This window comes from Uranotaenia lowii, chromosome 3 (genome assembly GCF_029784155.1).
Source record: "Uranotaenia lowii strain MFRU-FL chromosome 3, ASM2978415v1, whole genome shotgun sequence".
Classification (NCBI taxonomy): domain Eukaryota; kingdom Metazoa; phylum Arthropoda; class Insecta; order Diptera; family Culicidae; genus Uranotaenia; species Uranotaenia lowii.
The window spans coordinates 184713891-184727358 of NC_073693.1; the positions used below are offsets into that span (position 1 = coordinate 184713891).

The 13468-nt window shown below is 35.4% G+C and overlaps 1 protein-coding gene across 1 annotated transcript; it reads left to right on the forward strand.

Moving 5' to 3' along the window:
* The first annotated feature begins 997 nt into the window (after positions 1-997).
* LOC129752914 (uncharacterized) lies at positions 998-11610 on the forward strand. The gene is made up of 2 exons (XM_055748703.1): positions 998-1633; positions 11545-11610. Exons 1-2 carry the CDS (start codon positions 998-1000, stop codon positions 11608-11610), a joined length of 702 nt encoding a protein of 233 aa, XP_055604678.1.
* The last annotated feature ends 1858 nt before the right edge of the window (positions 11611-13468 follow it).

Here is a 13468-nt window from a genome sequence, read left to right on the forward strand (position 1 = left end):
GGCATCATTGTCAGGGAAATCAGTCAGAATCCTTAAATCAGTGCCCCCTAACTAGCAGACAGCCTGGAGAATTTTGAAAACATACAGGTTAATTCTCAAACGGTACGGAACATACTTCATGAGAAAAAATACCGAGGCCGTGTTGCTCTGAAGAAGCCGTTTATATCTGCTAAAAATAAGAAAAAGCGGCAGAAATACGCTCAAAAGTATGTCCTGGAACCGGAAGAGTTCTGGCAGAACGTCATATTCACTGACGAAAGCTAATTTAATATTTTTGGGTCTGACGGACATGTAAGAGTATGGCTTAATACAAATACTGAATTGGATTCGAAAAATTTGTGACCGACAGTTAAGCACGGTGGTGGCCATGTAATGGTGTGGTATGCTTTCAGCGCAAATGGCTCCGGAAACTTGACATTCATTCACGGAGAAAAATAAATAGATTAATCAGTCATATTACGCGTCTACAGGAATATAAATATGATTGTTTGGTTCTTACCCGAAAATACGATCAAACCAATCATCAGCTTATACGATTAGTCTCCAGGGAGTTAATCTTCTTAAAGTTCTGTAGGACATACTGAACCGACGATCATGGCCGTTCTACTATTCTATGCGTAATTCGAAGACAAGTAAATAAATAAATTTCGAACAAGCTTTTACCGTCATTCTTCAGGTCAACTATCAGTTTCCGGATGTCAACGGGTATTTTTTTTGTGAGGAGCAGACATTTTCCTGTTAATTTAATCTACAATTTTTTTTTAAAATCTACTGATTTATGCTTAATAATGTTCATTTGCTTTGCTGAGATTCAATTCACGTTTCTGCGTCATTCTCAGTTGATCAGTTGTTCGAGTTGGACGTATATTCGGTTTGCTCTTCGATTGTTAGCTGGCGCTCTCGGTTTACTATTGTGATATTTATTGTGTGAAAAGTTTAATTGTTATTTCAAGGACATCTAAAAAATAAATCTTTCTGGCATTGTTTCTTTCTCAAAATGAGCCCTCCAAAGGGGGGATCTTCTAAAAAGAAGAAACCTGGAAATGCAGATGCATTTCCAAAACTGGATGGTCACAGGGAGGGGCCTAAATTCCTCACCATATCACGTGCGGATGGAAAAGAAACGTCTTTTGAAAAGGTTAGCCCTATCTTTATCCATAAAGGAATCAAGGTTGCGTGTGGTGAACCACTCAATACGGTCAAGCTGCGCAATGGAACCTTACTTGTGAAGACGAAAAACATCGCTCAAGCTAATCAACTTCTTCGGTTTAAGACGTTGTTCGACATGGCTGTTAAAGTTGAGGAAAATGCGAAGCTTAATCAAACCAAAGGGATCGTTACTTGTTATGATTTACGCCACGCTACGGAACAAGAGATTCTCGAGGATCTGCAAGGCCAAGGTGTATGTAAAGTGGAAGTTATGAAAAGGAAGAAGGATAAGGTTCTCATTCCAACCAGCAGTTACATCTTGACGTTCAAATCATCAGGTATTCCCGAACAAGTAAAAGTTGGATATCTCGTGCTCAACGTCAGAGTTTTTATACCACGACCCATAAGGTGCTATAAGTGCCAGTATTTCGGTCACTCATCGAAGTTCTGTAGCCAAGACGAGGTTTGTAGCATGTGCTGCGAGGTAGGTCACAAATCCGATGAGTGTTCGGGTCAAACGAAATGTAGGAATTGTGGACTACTTGATCACCCTTCGTGGTCAAATAAATGCGAAACATTTCAGCGAGAGCAGGAGATAGTAAGAATAAAAATTATTGAGAACGTTAGTATAGGTGAAGCAAGATCGTTATACAAAGTTCGTAATCCGTTCACCCAAACTTTTAGACAGGTTGTTCAACAAGCAGATAGTAAAAACGATACTAATAATAAACCTCAAATTTTAGATAATTCCAAGGAACTAGTTGACGAAACACACTTACACACACAAAAATTACACTCTAATGATAATGATCAAACACCAGGAACAAGTAACACTACATCACACACACAGAAGAATAATGACGCGAACACTGAAACTCAAATGGAATTCACAACTTTTAAAATAACTCGACCCCTCTCAATTGATTCGAATGACGAAGTTGTTCACAAAAGGAAAAAAGAAGACAGCAGTTTAAGCTCGAACTCTGAAATATCGTTCCCTTCTAGTGATGGATTATAATCAATCCATTATACAGTGGAATTGCAACGGACTTTTTAGTAGCTTTCATGAAATCAAACTGCTGGAATCCGATTTCTCTCCAACTGTTTTTTGTTTACAGGAATCACATTTAAAATTTCATCAGCCAGCAACATTTAAAAATTTTGATTTTTACAGATGTGATGCTCCTTGTCTAAATGACAGAGCACACGGTGGTGTCGTTACTTTAGTAAAATCTGTTTTGGCATCACGCCGAATAAATTTAGTTACAAATCTTCAAGTTGTAGCAGTAGAACTTCTTTTTCCAATTAAATTTACTTTGTGCAACATTTATCTTCCCCCCAATGAAAATATTACAGAATCAGAAATCCAAAATTTGATTAATCAATTACCTAAACCATTTATTTTGCTTGGTGATTTTAATGCGCACCACCCCCAAATGATATCAACATATTAAATAACGGAAATGGAACTAGAGTTAATCCTATAAATGGTACCGTAAACTGGGGGAACTTTGATCACTTTTTTCATTCATTTTTGAATATTTTGGAAGGGGTTGCTTTTTCGTAATACCTAAAAGCTTTAAAACCCTTACTGAGGTGAGGAGTATCAAACATGATCATTGATTGCAGTAAATTCAAACGACATTTTTGGTCATAATTGAATGTTTGTTACAAAACCAGATTTCGAGTTTCGGGGTAACTTTGATCACTTTGTTTTAAACGTATCTCATCATCTTCAAATTTATTGTTTTGATGCCATTTAGTACAGAAGGCTTAAAATATCGATAACAGTATTTTTTGTTTGGACTCGATTGAATTTTTCAACGTTTTCTTTCAAAAACAAATATACTGGATGGATGGACAATGTTGCTGCATACATTTAGGGGCAAAAATTATAAACATTTCTTTATAATTCCTGGCCTCAAAAACAAACGAAATTTTATCTTCATGCAATTCTCTGAGTCCTCGCACTGTTCCTATGTTCTTTTTTTCTTCAAACTTAATCATTTGATAGGGTTTTTAGCCATTTTTTCTATACGAGCTTTTTCATGGAAAATGACCGATTTTTTTCAATATCCAAAAATTATCATCAAATGACTATAAAAATAACACTTAAACTAAACCCAAACCAAGAAAAAAGTGGAACTTTCACATTTGACAACCCATTTGCTTCTAAATGCTCAAATTTGATCAGCAGAGATGTTTGTTTGTGAGCCTTCAAGAACCAAGATATTTTAAAATATTAAAATTAAAGTTGAAGTAATATAAAACATCTTCTAATAAAAACCAAATTTAGCTTATTTGTAACTTAATTTATAGACTTTCAAACATAGTAAATAGTTTTCAGATATTTTAACTTTAAACTTAATTAATGATGATTATCTGCAAAAAAATCATGTTGATCAAAGTTACCCCGCTGATCAAAGTTCCCCCAGTTTACGGTACTACCTCTTGTATTGACCTTGCATTTTGCTCACCAATATTAAATACAAATTTTCTTGGAATGTTCATGAGGATACTTGTAACAGTGATCATTATCCTATTTTTCTTACACCTCAAAACTCCCGAATTTCTGAAGAAAAACGTTCACGTTGGGTGCTAAAAACTGCAGATTGGAATAAATTTTCCAGTCTTGCTAACTTTGAAAACAGTTATTTTACTAAATCTATTGATGATCAAAACTCTCATATAGTTGACGTTATTATAAAGTCAGCCCAAAAATGTATCAAAAAGTCAAGCTCTGCTAAAGGACGAAAATCAGTTCCTTGGTGGAACGATACAATTGCTAAAGCTATTAAATAACGAAAAAAGTGCCTACGGGAATTTAAAAAGAAACCTACTGAAAATAATGAGAAAAATTACAAAATAATTAAAGCCAAAGTTCGAGCTCTCATCCGTTTTCACAGTAAAGCGTCATGGAGGAGCATGGTATCATCTATCAATTCGAACACTCCACAATCTACTATTTGGAAACAAATAAATAGCATTAGTGGCAAACATAAAAATAGTTCTATTTCAACTTTAAGAAAAGATGATATATTGTATTCTAACTCTGAACAAATAGTTGAACTACTCGGTGAACATTTCTGTAAGGTTTCTTCTTCATCTAACTATTCAAATAAATTTAAAAGTATTAAAGCACAAGCAGAAAGGATTCCTCTCAAAATTTCTAAAGTTGACAAACCTTATAACAATTTGTTTAGTTTACTAGAATTTGAAATTGCTCTGAATAAAACAAAAGGATCTTCTCCAGGAGATGATCAAATACATTATGATATGATAAAAAACTTGCCTTCTCAGTCCAAGGCATACTTACTTCGATTTTATAATCGTATTTGGACTGAAAACGGTTTTCCAGATGCGTGGCGATTATCATTAATAGTTCCAGTACTCAAGCCAGGAAAAGATTCATCTTTATCAGATAGTTATAGGCCTATTTCATTAACAAGTTGCTTGTCAAAACTATTCGAAAGAATGATAAATAGACGATTAATGTGGTACCTTGAAACTAAAAATGTTCTTTCCAATTATCAGTTCGGATTTCGCACTAAACGTTCAACGATTGATAGTCTCTCTATTTTAGAATCAGAAATTCAAAACTCATTTTTAAATAAAACTCATACTTTTGGTGTTTTCTTTGACTTAGAAAAAGCGTACGATTTAACATGGCGCAGGAGCGTATTGAATAAGCTTAAATCTGTAGGAATAGATGGAAATATGCTTCATTTCATTGAAAATTTCTTAAAAAATAGAAAATTTCGAGTAGTTCAAGGGACTGTTGAATCGAGAGTTTTTAATCAAGAAAACGGTTTACCTCAAGGAGCTGTTATCAGCGTGAGTCTTTTTTTACTTGCTATAAATGATATAGTAAATGTAATTTCGCCTAAGTGTAAAATTTTACTGTATGCTGATGATATTGTTCTTTATATGTCATCGAGATATCTAAAATCAATACAAAAACAGTTACAAATATCAACTGATAAAATTAGTGCTTGGCTGTCTGATCATGGTTTCAGAATATCTACAAGTAAAACATGTGTGGTTCATTTTTGTAGAAAAAAAAGCACTCAATACATCCTGTGTTTCAAATAAGAGGAGAAATTTTAAGAGAAGAAGTTGAATTCAAATTTTTAGGAACGATTATGGATAAGCGTTTAAGTTGGAAAACAAATATAAATAACGTTAAAACTAAAGCACTTAAAGCAATGAACATTATCAAAACTTTATCAAGTAAAAAATGGGGTTCTGATCGATGCACTTTGGCCAAACTTCACTCATACCTAGTATTATCTCGACTGGAATACGGAGACTGCATTTATTCGTCAGCTTCCCCAAATTTGTTGAAATCATTAGATTCAGTTCATCATCAAGGTTTAAGATTAGCAAGCGGAGCTTTCAAATCATCACCAGTGGTTAGCATTCTGGTTGATATGAATCATCTTCCACTCCAAATAAGAAGAGAGAAGCATCAATTAGATCAAATGACAAGAATTTTGAATAACATCACGCATCCATTGTACTATACTATGAAAAACCTATCAGAATCTTCCAACAGGAGAGATAATTCTTTTCCATCTAGATGTTCTAGAATCCTTAATAAATTTAATCTTCCGTTTCCAATTATTAGTATTACCCAAAATAAAAACGATCCTCCATGGGTTTTTCCTAAACTAAACATCAATTTAACAATGAGTTCATTTTCCAAAAAGTCAACTAGTAAAATTGCCCTTAGAAATTTATTTAAAGAAGTCATTACTAATTATAAAGATTATGAATTGTATTACTCTGACGGTTCTCAATGTGGTCAAAGTCCTCAAAAAAGTTAAAATTTTGCTTTATACCAAGCCATGTGGGAATCATTGGGAATGAAAAAGCAGATTTAGCAGCCAAAAATGCGACAAATGAATCTTCGTTACAAAATTCAATGACCTGTATCGATTTCAAAAATTTAGTTAAGTTGATTATAAAAAAATATTGGAATGACAAATGGATATCTACTACAGAAAACAAATACAGGGAAATAAGGGATTCAACTAAAAGATGGAAATGTGTTGAAATGCTTAAAAGGAAAGAATCAGTAGTTTTAACTCGATTGAGATTGGGTCATACCAATTTAACTCATTCTTATTTAATGTCTCATGATAGTCCACCTATTTGCGATCATTGTAACGTTAATTTGTCAGTTAAACACATATTCAATAGTTGTGAAAAATTCGCATCACTGAGAAGAGCTACAGATATTTCAGGGATCAACGATTTGAAAGATAATTTTGAAAATATCGATAAAGTTTTTGAATTTTTGAAGAAGTCAGATCTTTATGATTCCATTTGAGTTTCTTTGTAAGAAAAAAACATATATGATTGGATACAAAATCAAGTACTATACAGGACACATTTTCTAATACATATTTCCATTGATTTATTGTAAACACGCGTTAGTTAGTATGTTTGTTGTAAGCTAGTTGTTAAATTTATAGTAATTATTTTAAATTGTATACAAGATTATAAAGTCAACGGCCTAAATAGCCTCATGTTGTGCTGATGGCCGACCAAATAAAATAAATAAAAAATAAACGTTTCTGCGTTTGACAGACTGACACATAACTGTTTACTTCACTAATATTTGACAAAGGCCTCAGTGTACGGACAATTTTTTGACGTCGTTTTTGGGACTTTCTATACCAAATCAATTGGATTATTTTTAAGGTTTAATTCATAAACATTTTTTATACTGATCTACAAAAAGGACTACTTTCTACAGCGAATGATGTAATTATAGTATTTTTATTGATTGAAAAAGTACACTTTTTGATTGTTCGGATTTCAAGGAACGTGCTGTACGGACAATTTTTTGATACAGTGTATATTGCCCGATTAAAAAAAATTCAATGACAATCAAAAATTAAAAAAAAAAACCAGCTTAAGATAGAGAAAATCTGTCATAATCATTTTGTTATAATTCAATGGTACCTCGATCACATAATACTGAAATGAAAATTAAATTAATGTTATTTTGCATCAAACGTTGCATCTAACCCTGCTGTTGCATGATGCCCTGTTAGACGATAGTGAATGAGAATATTTTCAGTTGTTTCAATGAATGTGTATTTAAATCGTTTTTGTGTGATTATTGAACTTTTCGGAACTTCTGCAATAATGAATTAAAAATTTTCCTTAACATAGTTATGGTGGCTTAAATATAGACAGTCAAGAATAAAATAACTCAATCAGCATTAAATGTGACGGAAAGATTTCCCACACATACTGAAGCAAGAAAAAAAAATAGCGTGTTCTTGGGCAATCAAGGTAAAAATCAGAAAATGGTTTCCATTGGATTACATTGGCTGGGGAACATGCTTATAAATAATAAATGAGACCCATTATGTATACTCGCTAAGGAATCAAATTTTGAGCTAGCTTCACAACTTGTTTCAAATTGTAAGAAACAAAATAAACACTCCTACGCCGATGGCATCCGTTCACGTTCTGTTCTGTGTCGCTACCGCCCCAAAATCCGGTGAAGTCCTACGATACTCGTGCTTTATAGTTGAACATACCTCGGAAATCTTCCATTATATCTGGGTAACTTTAAGGGGCCTTTTGCGCTATTATTCCACACAATAAAGATTGATTTTAATATTTTAGCAAGGTGCATGGCTACAAGAATAAGAAAATTTTCCAAGAGGTAGCTTCGAGAAGTGCGACAAAACCGAAAAAGGTTACATGCTGTGATAAATCAATTATGAAGTTTGTCGTTAGATTTCAAGCAGAATTACTGAAATATGTTAGCTTTAAGTTTGATAAGAGAAAAAACTGATTCGGAACCCTGGATGAGAAGATTTTTCGGCAGAGTGTGTTCAACCGCTTGGGATTTAGATAGAGGAAAAGGTCGTTTCAATTCATGAGAATTTGTTAGCAGACCACTTCTAAGCATCTAGAAACGATTCAGTACGGCTCGCTTTAGCGCGTTCGCACTTAGGTATGTGGAAAATATTGATGATCGGAGAATCAGAATATCGAATATTTTTCTTTGGGCCAGTGAAGATTGTGCTAATTTTTTAGACTTGATGAAGCAAAACTTTTAGATAAAATAACTGCTTTCGAAGAGAAAACTAATTTTGGTTTACTTAAGTCACAATTCTATAGATTCCTCGAATCTATCAATTAACTGAAATTCATGAAGGAATAAGAGACGGGGTGCTTGAATGTTTGATTTGCTGATCATGTACCAACGTTCCAATTTCATTTGAGCCAAAATTCAGGCTCAAAATTTAGATTCCGAATCTAGGTTAAGTATTCGAATTCCAAATTCAGACTCAGACTATCGATTTGAAATTAAAAAATCTATTGGTTTTTTTAACATCTGTCAGTCTCGGATTTATAAAATAATATCGATTGTGTTTTACTCTAACGTTTCGATCCTTGTTAGTTTCTCCTAACTGAAAAAATGTCGTTCACTTGATAGATTTTATTTGGCTTATTATGTTCTGCTGTAATTGGTTTTTAAGGACTTTCCAGAACTATTAGTTTTTCTGGTAAACTTTTGGTGTTTATACAATTTTGCATCGAAACTTGGCATTTTTTTACTGTTAATATTTCAAGGAATGCAATAATGTTTTAATTCACATAAGTCTTCGAAAATTTGTAGTTATTTTTTTTAAATTTCCATACAACCCAATAACGGGGAGGCTTGAGAGAAAATTGCGAGCGCCAAATAAAATTGGATAGTTTTACAACAACAAAATTCTGTTAAAAGAAAAGTATTGGCAAAATGAGTAGCGGGAATTGAAGAAGGAGAATGCAATCTCCTGCAATACAGATTAGACGAAGTAAATATTTGAGAAAAGAACTGATCAATACCATGACTGAAAAAAGTGAGCGCCAAACACGAAATATTACTTGCAAAATAGAAAAAAAAATTTTTTTTTCAAATTTTTCCATGAATTATCATAAAACAACCTTTATTTCCTTCCTAGAAAGTATTTTGATGAAACGAACGGTTTTTAAGATTTAGAACGGACATATTTCTGAATGAACTAAATTAAATGAACCAACATATAAAACCAATTTCTTAAGATAAGTGAAACCGTGCAAGTAGGGGAGATGAGGGCATAACGAGCACCCAGGGATAATGAGCACTACGCTTTTCTACGAAAGTACGTATTTTCTTAAATAAATTTTCATGAGGATTTGTTTCCTACTACCTATAGCATTAATTTTTCACAAAAAAAGAATCTCCTTATCATCTTTACAGAGTTATTTAAAAAAAAACTAGCTTGGTTCTCAAGTTACGAAAATATTATAATTTTTGAGCACCACGAAATAAGCTCTTATGATCTTAAAATCACCTTGATCTATAATGTACGCACTGCAACATGATGTACACATTGTTTCTCAATTTTTACCATAATAAAATTTTTGATTTTTCACTTTTATCAATTTTAAAACACGTTTTTACTTAAATTTGTTGACTAGGGGCATATAGAGCACCATATTATCGAGGCATAATGAGCATTTTCTGCCGTAGAATCTAGCAGCGAATTAAAATTGATTTATAGCGCCACACCTTGACTAGTTTTCATCCGACGATTTAGCCTATTGGTAAGGTGTCGGACTAGAGTTAGATTTCTGTTCGAGGTGATTTTTTTCCATTCACAATTCATGATCGATTTTTTTATTGTTACATTATACGGCTAGTAGCATCATCCTCCGAACAAAGCATTTAATGTATGAGCGTGCGTGAATTGTTTGTATTCTACAAACAGACCTAGATTATTTTGTTATTGCTTTGTTTGATGAATCTACGACTCACCTGACTTCATCGAATTGAATTCGCTGCTAGATTCCCCGGCAAAAACGCACATCTTGCTCTGAATCATGGTGCTCATACTGCCTCAGGGGGGGTTCTCATTATGCCTCCACAGTGGCTGGTTTTCAGCTTTTGGCAAAAATTTATAAAATGCATTTTTTAACGTTTCCATCTAGTTTTTCACGTTTCAGCTCGTTAGGGAATAGGCTTTTCAAGTGTCTGAACACGAAACAATAATGTTACCTCCATATTATAGCTATTTTCTATGGTTAAATAACCGTTTTCATTAAGGTGGCCATTATGCCCCCATCTCCCCTACTACGGTAACATTTTTTTTAAAAGTTGCCTTAACATTTTCATCTGTACAATCTCAAAATACTTTGAACTTCTGTTTCGCTACTCAACAAGGTCAAATTTGGGAAAATCGGTTCAATGGTGTCTGAATAACAAGTTACAGCTGTTCAATTTTTTTTAAGACTTATTTTATAAGGTCAGGTTTTTAAGTGTAGCAGACTTGGTGATGTTATAAATAGGGGAGAATGAGGATACTTGATCCCTGGGGATACTTGATCTCTTCGCTATATCTCGAAACAGGAATGTCTTACCATTATCAAATTTTCTAGAAAAATGTTCCGAATAGAACAAAACAACAATGCCTTTATTTCAACCAATTTTAAAAATTTTATTTTTCGAATTATTGTACTTTATTTGAAAAATGTAACAAAATGTTATTTGAAGATCTTTTTTTATCACTTTAGCATTTTTCTCACATGGTAAAAATATAATAAAACTATTTATTCTGTTATGTAAATTGTTAGAGTATAATATGAACTGCATAATGCCATATCTTCTGAACAATAGTAAACTCTCATTTTTTTTAAGAAAAAGTTTTCCAAAATGTATGGTTTATTTGTTTATTTGTTTATTCAATCAACGGACCAAGTATAGGTCCAAATGACGACTTAAAGTTAAAGTTACATAAAATTTACATCTAATTAACGATTTCTTGATATTCTTAAAACATTTCTTCGGAAAACATTCCGCGAATCGTCGAAGTCGAAGAGCTCGGAAAGGCGGTTGAACGTTTTCATTGCACCGATGAATGCACTATTGGCTCCATAGTTGTTCAATCGAATGGAGACATACAGTTGAAGGTCCTGGTTTCTCAGTCCATGGGGTCTCACATTAAGAGGAATAGCTTCCAGTAGCGTAGGACAATTGATACGCGATGTCAGTAGATCGGCAACAAAAGAAGCTCGTGTTGCATTTCTTCGGGCTTGAAGAGTATCCATGTCTATAAGACGACATCGATGTTCGTAGCTTGGCATGTGGAACGGGTCTTGCCAGTTAAGGTGTCTGAGGGCATAACGCAAAAAGAGCCTCTGGATAGCCTCGAGCCGCTCATTACCGTTCTGATAGTAAGGACACCAGACAGCTGAGGCGTATTCGAGGATGGATCGAACTATGCTGCAATACAGGCTCTTCAGGCAATACACGTCCTTGAATTCCTTGGCCACTCGAAATAAAAATCCGAGGCTTCTAGAAGCTTTATCGACGACGTAGTTCGTATGTGTTTCGAATTCCAGCTTACGGTCGAGTATTACGCCCAAATCATTGATGAGGTCAACCCGCACAATGGACTCATCTCCTAAGAAGTACTCCGCGCAAAAAGGCTGCCGTCTTCGTGAGAAACTGATGACTGCACATTTACTGCGATTCAAAGGCAGGCAGTTTATGTCGCACCACTGTGCGAAAAGATTAAACTAGTTTTGCAGAAAATCAATGTCGTCCTGACCGTTTATGGCGTAGAACAGTTTAAGATCATCAGCATAACAAAGTTTCGGGCCGTTAAGGAGTGTGAACACATCGTTAAAATAAATTAAGGAGATAATCGGTCATAAGTGACTACCTTGGGGCACACGAGAGGAAGCAGAGAACTGGCTGGAGAGAGTGTCTCCAGTGCGAACTGCCAATTTACGTCCAGTTAAGTAACTGCGGAACCAGCCAAGTAAAGGTCCGCAGAATTCTAAACGCCCAAGCCCCCCATTGGTAAGGTGATATCGTGGTTCACCTTATCAAACGCTGCTGACAAATCAGTATAAATGGCGTCAGTTTGAGACTTAGCAGCAAAACATTCGTGTACATAGGAGGTGAATGTCAACAGGTTAGTTGTCGTAGAGCGTTTGGGCATAAAACCGTGCTGATCGATTGAAAAATTTTGCTTACAGTACGAGAAAATCGGATCCATGACGACTAATTCGAATAGTTTGGAGATTGCACATAAAGCAGAAATTCCTCTATAGTTTTTGATATCTCTTCGGTCCCCCTTTTTATGGACTGGAAACATGTAGGCTTCCTTCCACAGTGAAGCGTAGGTGGCTCTGTCAAGAGAAGCTTGGAAGATGAGTCTTACAGGTGTCAGTAAAAGAGGAATAAATCGTTTTAAAAAGGTAGACGGTATACCGTCCGGGCCAGTAGAGAGCGAGTTTTTGAGCTTTGCCGCTGCTTTAGATATGACCGCATCCTCTACAACAATCGTGCTCATGCTGAAGCCGAGTGGCGAAACATTCCTAACAGCACTCTCCACGTGTTCTGGGGATGTTGAAGCAGTAGCAAAGGTACTCGAGAATTTTTGAGCAAAGAGAGCACAGATTTCGCCATCAGAGTTCGCAGTGTTGCCATCCAGAAACATTTGAGTTGGAATACCAGGTTCATTCCGCTGACTTTTTACGTGCTTCCAGAAAGATTTTGGGTTGGACTTGAGGTTACGTTGTACTCGAAAAAGATAATTTTGGTAACAACGCTCACTGGCTTTTTTATAAGCGGAGTTCAGTCTTCGATAACATCCTTAGTTTGGGAGGATTTGAGCTTATGGTAATTTCTAAGAGCACATCTCTTCGCCGTCATCAGTCGACGCAGTTCTTTCGTAAACCAAGGAGTCCGCAAATTTCCGGAAGTCGTTCGCTTTGGCACGTGGCGGTCGATAACGTAATTTAAGATATGCGAAAAGGTTTCGGCCGCAGCATTGGGATGCCATAGATTGAGTTCAGATTCCCAGTCGATGGTGACCAGGATATGGGAGATAGCATCGAAATCCGCTTTCTTGGAGTCGAGATAGAAAGGTGCTGATTTTTCGACAGAAGCATGCAATCCAATGACCTCGAGCGAAACCATTAGAGCTGTATGATGCTGAACTGCCTTAACGAACGGAGCAGGAGCCGATTCAATGGTCGGAACGCGAGACCCATCGCTAGCAAAGCAGAGATCCAACATACGGCCGTTTTCGTTAGTAACTCTGTTAATTTGACGCAAGGTTGCAGTACTCAGGGAGTCTAGTATGATGTTTGAAGGCGTCGAGAATGTAGAGCGCACAGGATCCTGGTACAAAAACCTACCATGGTTGGAGCACCACTTCAAACCGAGCAAATTGAAGTCACTAATGACGAGAATATCGTCTTCGGGGGCGCAGAGAGAACTCACTTTGGATATGCAGCGAGAAAGAGACTCCGC

What these genes read in the sequence shown, in the direction of transcription:
- LOC129752914 (XM_055748703.1), top strand. Translation starts at nt 998, where the DNA reads ATGAGCCCTCCAAAGGGGGGATCTTCTAAAAAGAAGAAACCTGGAAAT. An exon ending in TTTGTAGCATGTGCTGCGAG is followed by an intron (nt 1,634 to 11,544) that starts GTAGGTCACAAA and finishes TTCGAATTCCAG; the next exon opens with CTTACGGTCGAGTATTACGC.